The 19,699-nt window shown below is 35.1% G+C and overlaps 1 protein-coding gene across 2 annotated transcripts in view; it reads right to left on the bottom strand.

The window, feature by feature from the left end:
• Positions 1-19,699, bottom strand: part of PDS5A (PDS5, regulator of cohesion maintenance, homolog A (S. cerevisiae)) — an 84,721-nt gene that overhangs the window by 10,560 nt on the left and 54,462 nt on the right. For both annotated transcript variants that reach the window (XM_010289396.1, XM_010289397.1), the window contains exons 12-28: positions 19,664-19,699; positions 18,960-19,041; positions 18,157-18,205; positions 17,898-18,037; positions 16,320-16,435; positions 15,464-15,569; positions 13,835-13,995; positions 11,128-11,251; positions 9,678-9,836; positions 9,363-9,431; positions 8,547-8,683; positions 7,677-7,800; positions 7,202-7,406; positions 6,580-6,694; positions 3,305-3,437; positions 2,544-2,663; positions 1,369-1,431 (exon numbers count right to left, since the gene is read on the bottom strand). The exon at positions 19,664-19,699 is cut by the window's right edge and continues 90 nt beyond it. In XM_010289396.1, the coding sequence (XP_010287698.1) occupies positions 1,369-1,431; positions 2,544-2,663; positions 3,305-3,437; positions 6,580-6,694; positions 7,202-7,406; positions 7,677-7,800; positions 8,547-8,683; positions 9,363-9,431; positions 9,678-9,836; positions 11,128-11,251; positions 13,835-13,995; positions 15,464-15,569; positions 16,320-16,435; positions 17,898-18,037; positions 18,157-18,205; positions 18,960-19,041; positions 19,664-19,699 (1,939 nt within the window). The remainder of the gene's footprint in view (positions 1-1,368; positions 1,432-2,543; positions 2,664-3,304; positions 3,438-6,579; positions 6,695-7,201; positions 7,407-7,676; positions 7,801-8,546; positions 8,684-9,362; positions 9,432-9,677; positions 9,837-11,127; positions 11,252-13,834; positions 13,996-15,463; positions 15,570-16,319; positions 16,436-17,897; positions 18,038-18,156; positions 18,206-18,959; positions 19,042-19,663) is intronic.

Below are 19,699 nucleotides of genomic sequence, written 5' to 3'. Positions count from 1 at the left end.
TGTACACTTTTACTATACAGAAAGCTAGTGTAAGAATATTTAACTCCATATTCTGGGGTCCTCTGATACAATGACGGTGTTTTAGATCTTGCTATGGCTGATGTCTATTGACTGATTTGGTCAGGCTGGGTAGGCAGCAGAAAGTTGGGTTTTTTTGTCTCTGGAGAGGAGTCAAGGAAGTTTTCATAACTGACATGTCACATTCTTCATGAAATTTTACATTTCCTCAGAGACAAAGTTAATAAATTAAGACATTCCCACATGAAAAAATAATTCCCATGTGTGGAAGTTATGAGGGAGCATGCAGGAGAGATACAATCACAGATGCTGGAAAACATTTGCCTAGCAAAAAAAAAAAAAAAGCAATGATCTCTGTAGAAACAGCCTGTTACTGACCACATGTTCAGTAGCTGCATCATCTTAGTGCTAATACTGCACATTTACTTAAACATATTATTCTTATAGTATTTTATTTGCTCAATTTGCTGAGTATTTTATACAAAATAGGAAGCATTTGGCACAGCTAATAGGAGAAAGAAAAGTGTTTGACAGAGAAAAGAAGATGCTTCTGCACAACCAGCAGGTTGCAAATTTCTGGCACCTACTGCCGTAAGAGGTTGTGAAAGGCAGAGCATCAGGAGGTTCAAAACCAGAGCAGATAAATTTGGGAACAAGTTCATAAGCAGATATCAAAACTAAGATGCAGAGTTCTAGCATCCCATTACAAAAATTATGAATGCTGGGGGAGTAAGAAGGGGAACGTACTGCAGAACTGGCTAGACTTGCACCTTCTCCCTAATCATGTTGTATTGGTCCCTCTGGAAAAACAATACCAGGCCAAAAAGAACTGTTGTTCTGAGTCAGTGGGGTATCCTTACACATCTGTGTTTTCTGAAATGGAAGTAGGCAGAAAAAGAAGCACGTGTTTGTGTATTCCATTAGAGTATGGAATAAATGTTTGTTTTCCCAGAACATTGAAAATTACCTAAATACTATTAGCTTGGTATGGGAAATCCCTCTCTTGCAAATCTAACTCAATTTTAACAGAATACAGGAGAGAAGCCTGTCTTACACCGTTAAGATTTTTTTTTAGTTAAGACATAGCATTAGTCTACATTTCTGAATGCCTTATCAAAAGAGAAATGTATTAAGTTTACGCAGCCAGCTAAACTTGCTTCAAATGTTTCATTCATTCTATTTGAATGTTGTCAAAGGTGAAACAATTACAACAGTACACAGATACCTTCTTCTAAGGAAATTTAAAGCACCAGTCTGGAACTGGCTGCTGCTAAAGAAAGTGGTCTTCTGTCTGCCTCCTCTCTTCCTAATGTAACATTCAAAGAATTTTAACTTGTCAAAATACAGTACCTTTCCTGTCAAAAGAAGAACCCTTGTCTCTTCTGAAATGTAATTCCTGTCATTGCAGAAATCCTGTATAAAAAATAAAATAAAAATGAGTTTGTGTTTGATCTCTTAATCTTGCTGTTGTTTTTTATATATACATGATTGACTCCTCAAATTAGATGCTACTATCAAGTGCTAGAGATATTTCATGCCGTGCAACTTGCTGACAATCACTCTAATAAAGATAGGTCAAACAAGTATTTTGGAGGAGATTTGTAGTGAGCATTACTGAATGACAGTATAACCATACTTAAAGTTGGGATTAACATTTTTTCTTCTTGAATGACATGAATTATTTGAAGTGAAGCAAAACTGCACTCCCTATTTTTTCACTTGCATCTTATTAACAGGAAGTCCAAAGAGAGGAAAAGAGGTGCTGTTTTCTCTAAACGAGTTTGTCACTCTGAGTACAGTTTACACAGACCAAACACTAAATGTGAATGCAGGTAGCTATCACAGACACCAGCTCCCTGGAACCATTTCAAAATTAAATAAGCAAACTAAATTTTACTTAAACAGACTCTGGAAAGGCTGTTAATTAATAGTCTAAGGCACTGAAAAATGTGAAATTTATTCTTCAGCATAACCAAAACATCAAGTCTTTGGTTCCATTTACACTTTTTAGAAGTATGTCTCTTAAGGAACAGTAGTGCTGTTGCTGACAGTAGAGCTGTACTCACCAAGACTATGTACTAGACAATAAGAGGACCAACTTGTACAGCAAGCAAAATATCCAAACAGCTACTGGCAGATATAAACATAACATGGATAACATAAAAAGAAGTTTCCTTTTTCTTTTTAGTCTGCTTTGCATTCTAATTCTGGTATACAGTCAGAATATACATATATCCTCATATATTCAGATGCATTTGTAAAACACTTTAATGAAATGATCTAGCAATACATGGTAACATATCAGTGCTTACTCTAATTAGTTGTCACCTGATTACAAACATTTCTGGCAGACGTTCATCAGACATTGACAGCATAGCATAGAGCCAATGTTAAAAAATGTAATTGCTGAGGATAAAATATATTCATTTTCCCACTCATGATATGTTATGGAGATAACCAGCTCTCAGTTACAAAAATCAAAGTATTTCCCCTCATTACTTTGAAAATTAAATTAATACCGTTACCTTTTCAGGTTGTGTAAAAAATTTGGTTGGCAATACAGGGTCCTTCGGTGAATCTGCATTGCACAAAGCACTTTTGCTGTTGATTACACATAGTGCTACATCACATACTGTATAAAGTTTCTGAAGGAAAAAAAAGAAAAGTATGCTTTAGGAATTAATTACTGTTTTTACAGCGTACAGAGAATGTAGTTCTTCAAAAAGTTTATGTGTTAAAATAACCACCACTAAGGACATATTTTGTAATTACATCGTTAACCATACTGTTGGCTCTTCAAACACATACAGAAGTCCCCATTTTTCATATGTTGCTACTTAATAAAAACTAGTAATGCTTTACATGCCTATGCTGTACAATAGAAGCTCTTGCTCAATCAAATCACCATAAATGGTTTCTCATCTCTGCTAGAAGCTAACTAGTTTTAACAGTAGCCATATAGTACAGTATTTCCTTCCCCAACAGCAGAAGATACTTCTGTCAGGAAACTAGGCAGTAGGAGTTAAAATAAGCCAGGCAGGCAGTAGCAGGAATATTTAACAAATTTGTTTATTAACTTCATTAGATATTGTGTGCTGGATAAGGTCAGCAAGGTTATGAAAGAATGAGGCTGGCAACATACAGACAATGCTCGCAATTAACACTCTCTAAAAGACCATAAAAACGTCTGAGCTGGTGCTTTCAGATTTCCTGCAAATCCTGTTCATCAACTGCTTGTGAAACCCTCAGCCTATCACCCAACACTTATCTGAATTGCATTTCTTACTTCATTGGCCTTTGGCTCATCAGGAGACTGAGCATCTCGGGTAAGCTTGATGTTTTCTGCCATCTTTTTCATGAAGGCATGGCTATTGTTCTCATTCTTTGTCATTAGAACTTCAAGCATGAACCACAGGCACCTAAAAAGCCATAAAACAACATGCAGTTACAGCTTTTATACTGCAACTCCCACAGATAGCAATGTCTTAAAAATTTCTGTCAGTGTACTAGCTTTTTCTTAAGAAACCACCATCAATTTGAAGATATAATAAACAGATAATATAATCCAAAGGTGTGAGTTTAGACCTTTAACACAGAGTCCTAATTGTACTCTTCAGACTGAGTCTGCCAAATTAGTGTGCTTTTCCTTTATATCTGTAAACACTGCCCAATCAATCAATTTTTTTTATCTTCCAAATAGGAATAGAAGCAAGAATTCTGGTGTTACCATCATCTAGATGAAATTCTGTAATCATTACCTTGGGCTATGTCTATGTTCCTATCAACAACGTACCATGACCACACTCAAAACAGGCTTAAACAAACCATACTGCTGCTAGACAGTTACCCACATTACACGTTTTAATATTGGAATTCAAATTGGAGAGGAGATCCAAGACTGAGCAGGTCAGATTCTTGCTAATGCTCATATGGGAGGAAAAAGAAATCCTTACAGATAGACATAATGGAATTAGCTTTCACATTTTTCTTTCTCAAAATCTATTTTATTTATAAGGAGTATTCATTATATTTTGACTAAAAGTTTGGTTTAAGGATTTTTAAATTATGATAAAAAACACAACTGGTCTGTCCACACTATTACTTGCTATCAAGCTTCAGAACTGCACGTGGCTTAGAGGGTCAACAACAGTCATAATATGGTAAAATAATACTTAGTTGGGAAAGACATATGGGTGAGTCTGAAAAATGCAGGCTTTGCCATTAACTAATTTAATTCTGAAGCTCTGGAAGAAAGATTACCTTGTAGAAAGAGGCTAATAAAAAAAAACAAACTAGAAAAACAGGATGACTGAACATTAGAATTCCCTGTCCACAAAAGCCCCAATCTTCTTAACGGATACAAATTAAAGATTGTAACGCAAGAAATGAAGGAACATTTATCTCAAAAACTCGAAGTAAAAGAGGGTTGTGCTCCATTAAAACACTTAAACAGTTATCTGGTGTTCAAATAAAATAAGACATCTATTCTGACTCGCATCAAAGAGCTACAAAGGCTGTAAGTAAATAAATGCGTTAAGATACCTTTACATCCATCTATTCACTATTCTCAAGAACTTAAATGGGATGAATACAGGACCAATAACATACCACACTGACCCAGCTTCCCCAAAACCCTGTGTCATCCAAAGATTACTACTGAGGACAAATTTTACTCTGGTAATTCCAGTCAACACATGTCAACTTCAATAGCTTGATTTCCTCACTAAGTCAACAAATTAAATAAATCAGTATCATCCCTGAACAAGACCTTTCCAGAAGAACAGTGCGATTTCATGTAGAAAAATATGCACCTAGAAAGACACAGTCACATAAAGTTCATTCTCTGTATCTATTTCAGTATTTTTGGAGTATGAATTCAGAAGAAGAAACTGTCTTAAAATAAAAAAGAAACCCAAACATACCTCTGTAGACAAACTTAAAAAACTTCGTAAGAATCAATGTCACAGATTATGGTTAAGGAACTTCCTAAGCACATATTTACTTTACGTGACTGTATTTAGGCCATGTAAAACCAAGACGAACTAGGGAGACAACTACAAAGCACACTGCCAGTCTACTTTTCCAAGTTTGCAAGCATCTATGTTAACACTTTAAAGTGAACACTATGACTCTCAGAACTTTTGAAAAAAAAAAACAAAAACCAAAAACCACTGTATTACATTATATGAGAAAAATGTTTTGCATTTATCTCAGGAGACTCTTCAGAGAAGTATTCCTGCCAAAATTCCTGTATGGAGTATTTCTTTGTTTGGAGCAGTCCTCTCTGGCTAGTTCAGCCAGTCTGTGACAAACATGAGAGAGGAAATTGGAGAACAAAGGACAGCTATACAAGGGGTGTCCAAAAAAGCCCCGGGCACTAGAAAGCACTTCTCAGAGAAAGTATTAACTCAACAACTGCGAATCAGAACCTGTTCCATGCATTTTGGATAAAGTGCACTCTGAAGAGTGCTTTCAGATGTTGCCAGGAACAGGGAGTCCTGGGACAAAATGTAGACTTGATGATTAGGTAAGAAATCTTCACTGACTTCAGGTTCTGAGCAGGTGTGAGTCAAGTAACTCAGAAATCAGAACACATTAAGTTTTTCGTTTAAAGAAAGAATCAGATTTGGACTCTCACAGGTGAAGATGCAAAAAGAATTAAGATGTAAACTGGTCTATTTCTGACAAAAATGAATTGCTTTTCTGATGATGTGTATTGTAGTATGTGGTTATACATACCTTTGTCTTACCAAAACAACACAGCTCACAGTTCCACCAAAAATAAATACAAGAAAAAAACAAAACATGAAACCAAAGCTGGGGTGGAGGGACATGCTTTAGTAATTTTTAAGAAGTGTTAAAATTTACCTTTTTTTTTTAAATTCATTACAAGACACAAAGGAATACAAAAGTAAAGGTAAAGTATGAAAGATTATTTGAGGCATACGAGACAGTCTCAGACTGGAAACAGTACAGAACAAGCTTCTGTATGACAGGCTTGTATACAATAATCTGTACTGAACACATTAAGAAGCACCAAACTTGCACTGCAGACATATAGTGCAAATGATAACCCAGGAGCAAACTTAGCATGAATTCTAGTAGGTTTGCCATAGGGGAAAAGAAAAAAAAAGTTTCCGCTGAAGCATGACTGACCCAGCATCACTGGCATTACGTTTTCAAGTCATGGAGAAGCTCTGTAGTTTATAAGTTCCAAAATATTTGAACTGACATTTCTTGGCATCTCTTAAGTGTGTTGGGAAATTCTACAGATATTCCTAGGCACAAATACAAGAATCTAAAATAATTACTTCATTTTAAAAGAAGCCTAGACAACTCACTAATTTGGTATACTATGGCGTGACCTACAGGCAACCATTTGGACTTTCAAAATATACTGCCAAGCAGTTCTTGATGCCTTCTTTCTTCCCTTGGTTAAAGTCTTACACATTTCCAAGATTACTGTTTTGCAAAACAAACAAGAGCTCCTCTTCCTAATTAGTTTTTTCCAAGCACAGAAAAATTCTCAGCATAACAATTCTAGAATCATTTTGCACTTACTCTTTCACATCACGAAGCTGATCAACATCCTGAGGTTTTGTGAAATCTGGATCATGTGCCAGTAAGTGAATCATATACGGCACCACATATTCAGGCAGCAAGGATAGCAATTTTTCTACAATAACAAAAAATCATAAATAACCTCTGTATTAGACACATACATGCATCATGAGGAACATTTTTTCAAAGTATTAATTTTCAAATATGGAATGTAAAATTTCAACTTGCGTTTTGTTCCCGCAAGTTTTACTTTTAATGAATCATTAGAAATAAATAAATGAGTTTTACTACTACAGAACTACTTGGTCTTAGCTTGGGAAGAAGGTTATAAAGCCTACGATATCAGAAAACAAAATTTTATTTTTTCAGCAAAACAATTACCACAAGAACAGCATTGTATTTTACATGTATAATTCTCAGCAATGTACAGAGAAGTATTTTACGGTTTATGCTAATGCTAAACTAGGTGAATTTAGATTTGAATGTGTCTATTATTAAGATGAGAAGACAAATTAAACTTATCCAGTGTTTTTTTACAAAAGCAATTTGCTTGTTTTAATGATTACTCTTCTAGTTTAGTATTTGACTGTTGTATTCTTAACAATTTTACTGAAATACTAACCGTTAGCCATAGGATTCTGCTTAATATATTCTCTTCGTATACTGATGTTTTTGAGCAAGCACTGTCTGGCATGCGCTCTTCTCTCTTTCACAGGGTCTTTGGCACACAAAGCAAAGATTGCCATATATTCCAAAGGGAGCAGTAATTTCACAAGTGCCTTATGCAGTTTCTGGGCAAATATCTGCCTCACTTGGTAGCACTCATCCTATAGCAACATAAAATGTAAGTGTGCAATCATAAAAATCTTGGTCTTAAAAGAAATTTAAAAAAAAGCATTCAAGGTGGAAGTATGAGGAGACATTAAAAATATCAACATGGGCAGCACAATAAATATTCAAAGTTTTAAGAACTCTTTTGAAAACTGCAGTGAGGAATAGAAATACTCAATGTAGCAGCAACAAAAGCTCAGATGTAAGGACTCTGAACTCAATTAATTAAGAGTCAGTCACTCTTCACTTCAAATGCAGTTACTTACATTAATGACAAGTGCACAGAGCTGGAACTGTTCTGGGGTAATTATTTCATGGTAACAGGGTTCCTGTGCAAGCTTCATTATTGCACTACCAGCAGCTAACCGCAGTCGAGACATATCCGATTTACTATACAAACATGAGAAAAAAAAAACAAGACACAACTCTCCACAACTATCCTTAAATTACTTCCATGTCACAATTGCTTCTTTTTACAAGATCAATGAGCAATTAAGGTTTTTCTCCGTCAGATCAGGTCACAGTTCTATAGCTTCAGAACAAGCTAAATTAACCCAACCAAATATGTGAAAATAAGGGGCTCTGCTTTCCCCACAAAAAAACCTTAATTCCAGTAAAACAGTGAAATGAGAAGAGTCAAGTTTCTTGTTTTCATATTGCTGTCTAAACGAACGCAACAGTTTTGCCACAGATTTTCTCTTTTCTTCCTTCACCCTCAAAATGAAGATGAGGTACAAAGTTACTTCACTATTGGAATGAAGAAGCTCCATCCAAGATGACCTAACTCCTAAGTGTGTTAAATCTCATCACTCAGTCATTTTCAAAGATACTCCTGCAGGTCTTTTACCCTCTAGAATATCTTTTACTATCAACTAATTACTACTACTATTTACTACTATTTTACTACAGGGTTCCGAGTTAGATTATTAGTAAATGTCAAGAAAGAGGGAGTATCAAGCATATTTTTATACTTGCCATTCTCTCCTAAAATTACAACTCCAATCAGATCCACCTTCTACCATCCCATTAGCCAACACTGTGCTCACCATAAAATTCTAAAAAAGCTCCAGAAGAATTAATATGCTTTGAAATTCTACAATAAGGTCAATGGAAGCCTGAAAAGAACAAAATCTGACCTGATTCGCTTCTGTTCTGTCAAGTCTCCTTCACTGACAAGCATAGCTGATAATAACCGGAGTGTGGAATTTGCAGATTTCGACTGGTTGTTTTTCATACCCAACAGCCAGCGTACCAAAAGTTTAATTGCTTGCACCTATCAAACACGAACAAATAAACAATGAACTTACTTCCTAAAGCTCATGAGGCACTAAAACCTATTGCTGTCAAACTGAAATTTCCATAGGCTCCTATTTACTAGAGCTGATATATTTTTAAAGGAACAGAAGGAAGCAGTAAATATTTACAGAGTGAAGAAGGAAGTAGCAGTCTTTGTGACATCAGGACATTTCAACTATCGTTCAGTGTCTTCTCACAAGTGCATCTAGAGGATGCAGGATACTTGCTACATGATTAAAAATAAGAGCAACTAGATAAACATTTCTAGAAATGGCCATAATGAGATTCACAGTAAATAGTCTATAAAGATGAATGAATAAAATTCATCAAGGTCTCCATTTATTTCAAATCTGTTTACAGTCAGTAAAGTCAAATTACCTTTCCTGTAAGAAAAACTAGAACTTTTGAATCTCTTAATTTTCTCAATATTCAGCATAACTACTATCAGTAAGTGAAGACACCAAAATGCACAGTTTCTACAAGTTCTAGAACTGTGTGTATAATGTATAAAAACTCTAGAACACTGCGTATTTTAAGGAGATGAATACAAAAGTACTCAAAGGGATTTATCCTAATATTCTTCACTGCAGAACTTGGAAAAAAGTAGAATTTTAAACCTCAAATATACACATTATTACTGACAGCAAATAATTCACCTTTGCTAGTACTTCTGGAGAAACTTCTTCATCTGGAGACCACAATTTTCCATTTTTCTCACCTGTTGACTACAGACATTCATGTAAGTTTAAGAACTGGTTTAACCATACAAAAAATGTAGAGGTAAAAATGGAAAAAAAGTAAGGGACTAAGCTTTCTTTCACACAAAGACTGTTTATAATGCAATATCACTGTACTTGCCGTTTATAGAACATTCCTTTATTGACCCATTTAACCAAAAAAAGCTCTATTCCCCACAGAGTTAATAACAGGCAAACAGAATAATAAGGACTTACCAAAAAAGAAAATCTTACCCTGTCATTCATTAGGAGATCTTTCACAATGAAATTTGCAACAACAGATTTCATTGGAGAAGCAAACTGGTCTGGAGCCAACATAGAAATATGACCCAATGAGACTAATGGAGTTATAAGTTGTTCTGGTACATCAGCATTCAAACTTCTACTAAGAGGCTGAGGAAGAAAAAAAATATTCAAAATTCAACTAGAGATAAGTAAGCTAGCATGCCTAAAATTTATTTGTTTTACTGCTGCATTGTTGATGAGTTTCACAGTTTTTCCATAAGAATTAAAAAAGTTAGCAAACCAAAATGGAGGAAGAATGTGATTGCCTAATTAACAGAGTAACCAAAAATCTCACGTGAGATAAGGGTACATATTTTTGATATATAGATACATATATAATAAATATGTAAAATACAAATATAAAATAAATATAATAAAATATAAAATATATATATTTTTAAAGATAAAACAGATTTTATATTCTCTTCCTGCTCTAATGGTGAAACACATTCAAACCTGGGAGATATGGGAAAAACTTTGACTCAATTCTATTCAGCAGTTGTGAAAACCTGAATCATAACTGTAAATGGCAGAAAATAATAGCAGGTAATAGCAGGTTAAAAAAAAAAACTTGGAAACTACTAGGGACATTTCTACCAAGTAATCAGTATTTCCCTTCCATGTAACAGTCACCAGGATAATTCTGTGCTTCTGTATCACTCAGCACCCTCACATTGTATTCTGGTATTTGCGAGGGAACATGCACTCTGACAGAAGTCCAAGCAGAGATCAAACTCTCTAAGCTTAACTGAAAGCTTTTCACACTTCTGAATTATACACAGGTTCAGACACAGCCAAGATTAAAAACCTAAGATATTTTACAAGTGCAGATTAATAATATTATTTAAGAGATTACAGTGAAAAGTAATAACCTCTCTGCTCTGTATAAGGTGACTTTTTGCTTTACAACTTGTCTAAGCAAGCAGTAAGTGAGCAGTAAGCTAATGTCTGAGCTTTTAGTCAAGTAGTTATTCTGCACTAACTTCCTCAGTGAGAAAGTGCTGCATGTGCCAAGACCTTAAAGCATGGTAATTTAATACAGTTTGAAAGCAGAGGATGCTGTCTCTCATTTAGTATCTGCTAAATGTGTCCTCATGGGATTTGGTGTGGATCATTCCAGCATATTTAGTTTATTTCCCCCAGTTTTTCCTGTGTAGACAAAAAGGAGTACCTTCTCTATCAGACATCAGAATATTAAAAAGCGTGACTGTAAGAAACAAATGTTAATAATTTGCTATTGTAAAATTAATGACTTCTCTCGACTACCATACACGTGTAGGCTTCCTGACCCCATACATTGTTATCTGTTAATACACAGTATGAATTAAATCAATGGTAATTACTAGTATCCATTAAGAAGAACAGAAACAAATCTTAAAAACAAAAAAGCAAGACATACCTCAAAGATCTGTGCAAGCTGCACTTCCTTATTTGAAAATATGGCATGTATACAGTGAACAGCTTGTTTTGCCTGATGAGGAGTACCTCTTTTTGCTTTCTGATGCAAAATTGGAATTAGTGTTCTGTGAACATTAAACAAAATACTTCAAAATGCAATATGCAATCTACAAAAAGTAAAGCTCTCCACCTATACAAATCTATCCTGAGAGTCTTATAAATCAAGCATTCATTTGAAGTCTGTTCAGGAAAGATCATAAAGTGAAAAGCAGGATGGAAGTATATTTAGTAATACTTGTTGAACATCTGACTGTACACAGTTAAGCAGAAAAAAGCCCACAGGGAAAAATAAAACATGAAAGAAAATAATGATCAAAATAAGGCTGTTTAGGAAGCCAAACATAAGGTGGGGGGAACCTGACAGGTTCAGCTAGGGTAAACTCCTGAGCTTATTATCCAAGCTTGTAAGTGACAGAGCTGAAGAAAATTTATGAAATAAGCATTAAACATTACTGTGCTTATAGGCTTTACTACTTTAACTTTGGTCTTTAATCGCAGTGTATGCTCAAGTGAACAACTGCTTTGTTCTGAGCTTTTGCATTTGAGTTCCCTGAAATCCATCTGCTGATCAGAGGCCACCAAAGGAAAGGGCAGGACAGAAGCCACTCCAGAAACCAGGTCGAGGCTGTTTAGGCAGTTTGCTTCCACTCTGGACAGAGTGCTGGAAGGCAGGCCTGTCCCCTGAGAGGTCATCTTCTGAGACACTAACTTGTGAAGTTTACCATGCAACTCACCCAGCAACTGACATGAGAAAACAAAATTGCCTAGAAAGCATCTGACACACAAGCATCTGAAAAAAATAATAATCCTGCTTTCTTGAGAGGCTCAGTAACAATACAGCATTCAGTGCATGGATTATTTAGTACCCAGCCTTCACTGACACATTCTACATAATCAGCAAGAAGAGCTTGCAGGGTTGAAAGAATGAAGTCTCAAACATTCTCCTCAAAACCAGCATAAAACCCAAAACCAAAGACCCTGTAGAAAAATCTTAACAGTATCCTGAAGTAGAATGTCTCTTCTCAAACCTGCTAAGATTCCACAAAGTTGGATTAAGTAAGAACGAAAATAGCAAAGAATTCAGTAAAATCTACAGTTAAAATAAGCTTCAATGCCTAATGTACAGTCTTCATAGTGCAAGTACATGCGCATTAAAGGGCCTTTGCCAAACACTGGTGCATCAGCTACAAACCATACCTCATCACACCCCAACTGGTGTAAACCTGCAAAAGGTGAAACATGACATGTTTACATGCACCTTTACATGATCACATCTGCGAGGTCCGTAGACTCTCTTTGACCATGGCCAATGCTTCCATCAGACTCCAGTCATGTGGCAGTCCTTGCCCATGAACTGCTGGACAAACCTATTAATTTCCCATATGAGGAAGAACTTGGCCTACTGCTGGTGAGCACTACTTCAAAGGACAGCAGGCAGCCTGATCACACTAGCAGGTTTTTTTAAAAAACGGGTCATATGAAACAAACTATCTTGCTGATTATATCCAATCTTTTGTTTATGATAAAGATTTCTGAATATGTGAAATCTGGAACATCTACTTGTCCTCAGACTTCTTTTTCTTTGCATCAGTGTAAACACTGACCTGGTTTTGGCTTTCAGAATGTTAACCTGAGCTGCTTGCAAACCATGCCAAGGGCTAGACCTCCTTTAAGATTGCCCAGATCATACTTCAGCAATATCTGGCTAAGGCATGAAGCCAAAAGAAATGTCAGCAGTACCAGCTCCTTTGACAGAAGATGATACACCGCAGCAATGCACCATCTTGACTAAACTCCAGTAAGGAGATTTTCCTTCTTTTCACCCCTACAAATGTCTTAAAGGTGTCTCATACGTGAACTTGTAACTTTTTTTTTTTCCCCAAAATCTGATTCAAATCCATAAGAATTGCTGAGGTTACATCTGCAAGTCACTGACAATTTAAGATGTACACTGGGATGCATTTTAGCATGGGAATACTCAAGATGCTATTTCAATATAAGAGAACTTTAAACCTGTGCTTTTTAATCTAGATTAGTTACCAACAGGCTAATTTTAAGGCTTTAAATGTTACCCACAAGGTTTTAAATAGTCTGTGAATACCTAGTAGATTATGCAGCTGTAATCAGCAGTTAAAGCATCAATTGCCTAATGATAACTTATAGACAGCAAATTATTCCTCGTTAGAAATTCATGCTTGCTTTTGGATCTTGTTTCCCAACTTCTTTCATAACAAACAGAGCTGTTAACCATCAGAGATTGTATTTTCATTCCTTACAAAGATAGAAAAATTCTATGAAGGACAGATATGAGTAGAAATGATGCCAAGGAATTACATCTTCACCGTATTTTTGCTGCTGCTTATTTTGTAACCTGAGAAACACGCTACACGCTGTTTTTAATGTTTCTATTATAAGCATATTTTTAAGAAGTACCTAACATCTTCAATAAACACAAAAAAATTGTTAGAATGCAGAATTTAAAAATTAAGAAGCAGCAACAGAAAGGTAATGAAGGAATACAAAATCATGGAAAAGAAGCTGTTCATATGCACGAGACTATAAAGTAATTTTAGGGGCAACATATTGAATAAACTATCAAGAGGCAGAATTCCAGGTATGAAAAGCAGAATGTAAAGAAATACACTCACGATCTTATCTGTGGCAGGTCTGTTTCTATTTTGTGACCCGTGTTTCTGAAAATCTGTATGGCTGCCTCAGCTACCTTGTCATCTTCCATCCTGAGGCACTGCAGCAGAGACTCATAGGTCTCTGCAGAGTGGAACGAGGTAGGATGTGTAAAGGACAGAACCTGTAGATACACATTAAAACAAAAGGTATATTTATTCATGGTAAATGAATCATCAGAAAAACAAAATTATGACTGTTTATGAGCATTACGATCAACATAAATAGCTATTAACTGCTCATATGAGATTATTACATTCAATAACTGCATTTTGGTGAAGGTGATATAGGCATTTTCAAATAAATTCATCTATGCTTTGTTCTTCAGGTCCTCCCCTCCTCCAAGTATTTTATATGTAAATATGTAAACATATTTATTAAAATGAACAATTATTCAAGAGTATTCATTTATATTCCAATCTACTTAAGAACACTTTTTTCCCCACTTAATTTAACTGAACTGAAACCTTAGTTTCTCCAGAATCTATAGTCCCTGAGCAGAAAAGAAATCAAGAAGGTTAAGATATCTACAAACAAAACAGACTACGGTCCTTTTAATCTAAATCTAATGAAATCTAACACATTCTGTTAAATAGGAGAAGCATCAAATTTAAAAAACTAAGCATGCAGAGATTCAAGGCAGGACAAGAGAGAACAAAAGGTTATCCCAAAGCAAAACTATGTTGAGTACAGCAAAGTTCAGATAACATACGGTAGGGAGAACAATGAAGTTGCATGTATTTTATATATTCTTTGGATTTATGTTATCTTGGTTTCTTTGATCAGTTGCCTACTTGTGTGAGTATCAATGTGTGAAATAACATTCTCAAAGATATCCATGTCACACCAACAAAAACTTCAATCTTGGCAGACTTCTTTTCTGAGCTACATCAGCAAACAGACATACTTCCTTGCATATTTCTGTATAACTATTTCTACCGTGGTTGCCATTACCAAATTTGGTGTGATATGTCTCCATAAACTCCACCTCGTTCATTCCTACTTCTGAAAAGTCTCATTTTAATTATTTAACCTTCCCCTCGATTCCCTCCTATATTTTATATTGCCCTTTGTAACATATTGAAAACCGAGTCTTATTAGTTAACTGCCAACTCCATCACAGGTGTCTTCCAGATTTTTCAAACCCTTCTTTCTCCCCCAGCCATTTCCCATCACCACTGAGAACACAAGTTCCCAGTCTCCTTTTTTTTCTCTACATAACTTGGCTCTCGAGTTTATTGCTTGCTTTCCTTCCAGTATCATACAGGCCCCAAAGAGCATGCCTCTCCGAATTTCCCCATTCTCTCCTCTCATTTTACCTCTGTACCTTCTATATTGACTTCCCTAAGCAGAAAGCAATTTCTGCTTTAGCGTGCGTATTTCAAGCCTTGGCATCCTTTTCAAAACATACTTCCAAAAAACTATCTCTTTTTCTTTTCTCAAGTGAGTGTTAATAACCAAACACTTTCATATGTTTTAAAAAAAAGTAATTATCTAAATAATAACTATTAAAACCATGCTAACATTAATTTGTTAGTCATACCACTTTTATCCCTTCCCTTACAAACTATAGCTACATTTATGTAGATTACCTTGAGAAGTTCAAGTCCTGCACGAATAGCAGTATCAGGACTTACACCCTCCTCTTCATCATCAGCTGTCCCCTCTATGGATTTATTCATTAGTTTTACTAGTGCACTGAAATAAGAGATTAAAAAAAAAAAAAACAAAAAACAAATAATGTGACAATGTACAATGTTAAAGGCTGAAGATATTGGCAAGATTACTTATTTTTGACAATTAAAAAAGGGAAGGCAATAGTCCATTGGGGGGGAAGGTGTTGTGGTGTTTGGTTTCTGTTTTTAGTTTTTGTTTTTCTTTTTAATCAAGCTATTCCATTATTCTTTTTCCTTCTGACTTAGCTTTCTGCAAAATTAACTCTTTAGGGAAAAAAACACAAACCCCAAACACTGCCCCCCCCAGCATGTTGGCAGCATTCAAATCAACACTTAGTTGCATGAGTTTCAGAATGTAATTAGGTTGCCAGACAAGTCTCAAAAGAAATCCAAACAGTCTCTTACACAATCCCACAAAATCTAATTAATTCAACTGCTATATGGAAGACTATGTTGCAGTCAACTATGTGAAAATTACGATCATCATTTTCACCTTAAGCCCCAAAAATAGCAATTTTGCTGGGAAAAAACTACTAGATTTTTAAAATCATTTGCACATAACACTGCAAAGAAGTAGAAAAAGAAATCAAATTGCATTCTCTCGGCTTCTGGAAATGAAGACATGTACATAAAATGTTTTTTTAAAAAAAGCATATTTACTGCTAGGACAGTCTAATCTAAATCCCAACACTTCCCCCTCCTCCTCTTTTTTTTTTCTCATTTAAATCATCTTTATAATCATTCATGAGTTAGTATGATCTTTCAAACTTACCTAATGGCTTCTGAGTCAATATGTACAGGGGCAATTCTTTCCAAAAGAAACTTGACCATTTCCAGAAAAGGGTTTGTTGGCTGCTTTGGATTTGCAAGTTTCCGGGCTATCTCTCTCTGTAAAAATGTTAGATACAAATTAGAATTATACTAATTTTACTTATTTACTTAAGCATGTTGAATAAGCTAACTATAGCCACTCCTTTTAACCACAGAGATTGTCCTTATAATCAGTTAAAACGTACTTTAAGGGGGACTGTTGTTATCTCCATATCTTTCTTTATGACATTATATTGAAAGCAGGCATACTTTACTAAACTATTTAAATGTAAGATGCATTTAGGTTTCTAGTGAGACTTCTTCATAGTTTCTTATGGAATTGCAAGCCAGATCCAAAACAGTATCAACGGAGAGCTAAGTGCAATGTAGACAGCCTTTAAATATCTATGCTGACAAGAGTAATCCATAAAACCGTAGGTAACACTGCTGTATGTGTGAGATTTCATAGGCAATGAAAAAATTGCACTAACACCTACGCTACTGCAGATGTACAGAAGCACTACACTACCTCGGCTACAACAGATGTTCAGACCCTACATAGTTGCCTATGAATACTTTGCATCCAAAAATCTGTTTTTCCCTCTGAATGACCCAAACGTCAAGAACATTAAATTCAGCTGCAAGCCCAGCAGAAGGTGGATAAAAAGATGTTTTTTGTTTTACATGGAAGTCTAAAACTCTCAAAGAAATGACTTCTTGACCTTCCTTCTCCTAAATGGGTGGATGCTGCAGGCCCTCCAAACTAGGAAATTGCTCTAACTGTTCTGCTAAAATATCTTCAGGAAGCAGGAAGAAACTTTCCCCTTGAAATTGCATCACTGCATTCCCAAGGTGCAAAACTTAATAGTTTACAGGGAGACATACTCTGTACCCTTTCCTAGACAATTTCAGAGCCATCAGACAAAACCCAAGAAGCCTATGTTTGTTTGTTGATGCTCTTCTATTGTGATTTCTGTCAACGAAATGGCTTACTTTATTTTGTGACCATAATGAAAAAAAGATCTGTATTGTTGACACAATCTCTAAATCTCTGGAAAAGTCCAATTTAATATTAAGGTGCGTGTTTTCATTGAAGAGGTTAAATATGGTGGGGGGGGGGGAGAGACTGATCTCAAAATAGCATTCTAGGAAGAAATATAAATGAATAATATGTAGATGGTATAATACTTGGCTTGCTGGTACTCAGAACAAGTTTCATCAGTGTCAAGCAGACAGTTTAGGAACCTTACCAAAAGAGAGACACTTGATATAAAATATTTTTAAAAATTAAATTACTCTTCTAGTCTTTGTGCTTATGTTCATAATCCCAGGAAAGAATAAAGCTAATTTTTTTTAGGAAGCAGGATTATGATCATACATTGTACTTTCCATAATCTCCACATGTTAACCAAAAAGGTATTCTATGAAAATCGGAAATATATAAAAATCATGTTAAGGTATCAAAAGCGATCATTAACCCTGAAGAACTGTTTTAAACACGAATATTTAAGGCATAAAAGTTTGCTTTTCCGTTCCTTACCACACAGACATCTGCCTGTTTACAAGAACATGTAGGACTAATTAACAGTTCAAGCTGGGACCGAAGTTTCTCATCATCACCCAAAACCTGATTGAATTTCTTCACAAAATCTTGTGCTTTTCCTGGATCTGGAAGGTTTTCTGTATGATTAAACACAATTAACGTAAGATAAATTTGCCATTTCCGTATGCTACGATTCACAGAAATACAATTTCCATGAATCCTGTAATAACAGTTTATAGGACTTACTAACACTTACTTGCTATGGTCATCAGCTTTCCAAACATGGCAGCACTGTTTGCTTCTGACTGAGGACAACAGCAAAAACAAACAAATCAGCAATATCGCCTTTATAAAATACATCTTTAAGCTGATCTGTTAGTTCTTCTGCAGCACTTCATTCTACTCTGGAATCTCACATTTTAGGTTTTTGTTTTAAGAATAAACACTAGAATAGTATAGCGGTATCATTTGCAGCTACTACAAACAGAAAAAGGGAAAAAGTCTTCTTGCAATATCAAAGAACAATAAAAATTCACTAATTCACATAACAATCAAAATAAATTGTTAGAAAAAGATCTCAAAAAAACCCCCACAAAACAATTCCTCCAAGCCCACCCTCACATCAAAACCCCAAAGTGATGCTCTTCTATTTAAAGTTTTTGCTAGTTTGAAGATATGCTTATAAGTAAAATTCCAGTATAAATGCTTAAAAGCATTTCTTTTCAAACAAACAAATAATTGCTTTATGTTACAACATATTCCACTCTCAAAATATGCTATAAAATGAGAAAAAAAAAAAGTATGTCAAAAGCAAACAAAAAACTTGGAATTTTTTTTTTTTAACTTTCCAAAGTTATTAACTAGTAATATAAAATAATGGTAATCATAAGGAGGCCATATACCTTTAAGCATTACTGAAAGTAACTTAATGAGAATGGAACATTGTCTATATATGGAAATCAACAGAATAATAAAGTCACACTGATCAAATAGTAAGGTATTAAAAAATGAAGTCTAACAGGCCCATTGGATAAAGTATTAATATTTTCAAAACCGTACAGTGGGCTGCTTATGCAAGTCTAGTAATTCTCGTACGTGACTCCTTAGCATGTTCTGGCACTTCCACATCTCATTCAGCGCTCTGCAAAAGTGCAAAACCAGAAAAGAAAAGCTTACCAATTTGTTCATGACAAGAACATGCTGGATGTATTAGCAAACAAGATTGTTTATTTATCTTAGAAGTGCAACATCTGCTAGGTACAATCAAAACATACCAAGTATTAAAAATAACTGTTCCAAACAAGGTGGAACTGATTTTCTCTTTTTACAGATCATCATCTTTCTTATTATTCTACTTCGAACAATTTCACATATGCAGGACAGCCACAGTATGTCTTCCAGCTACCCAGATTATCTTGAAAGTAACATTTGCAACATAAAAAACAGGCCACTATCAACCAGAATTCAGTTATAGATACCTTCATCATGGACACTAATACAAAGCAAATCTAGAAGTCATCACTTGTGCGTTTTTAACTCTGCATTGTTTTCATTGAATTAAAATGAATGGATAAAACCACTCTTCTCAAATATCAAAGTATCTTTTTGTCTAAAGGACATGTAGCATTTGTATATAAAAAGGAAATGTTTTGAAATACTGCTTGCAAATAACACTAAGCATCACTTACTTATACAAGTAAGACTATATAGATGTTGGAAAAGCCTGAGAAAGCAAGTACTTGCTGAATACAAACTACACTCACTTGACAGCATTTGGATCCAAGCTAGCATACAAATAG

This window comes from Phaethon lepturus, unplaced genomic scaffold (genome assembly GCF_000687285.1).
Source record: "Phaethon lepturus isolate BGI_N335 unplaced genomic scaffold, ASM68728v1 scaffold1136, whole genome shotgun sequence".
NCBI classification, from domain to species: domain Eukaryota; kingdom Metazoa; phylum Chordata; class Aves; order Phaethontiformes; family Phaethontidae; genus Phaethon; species Phaethon lepturus.
Note: the sequence above shows the minus strand (reverse complement) of the source record. Positions and strands in the feature narration are given on the sequence as shown.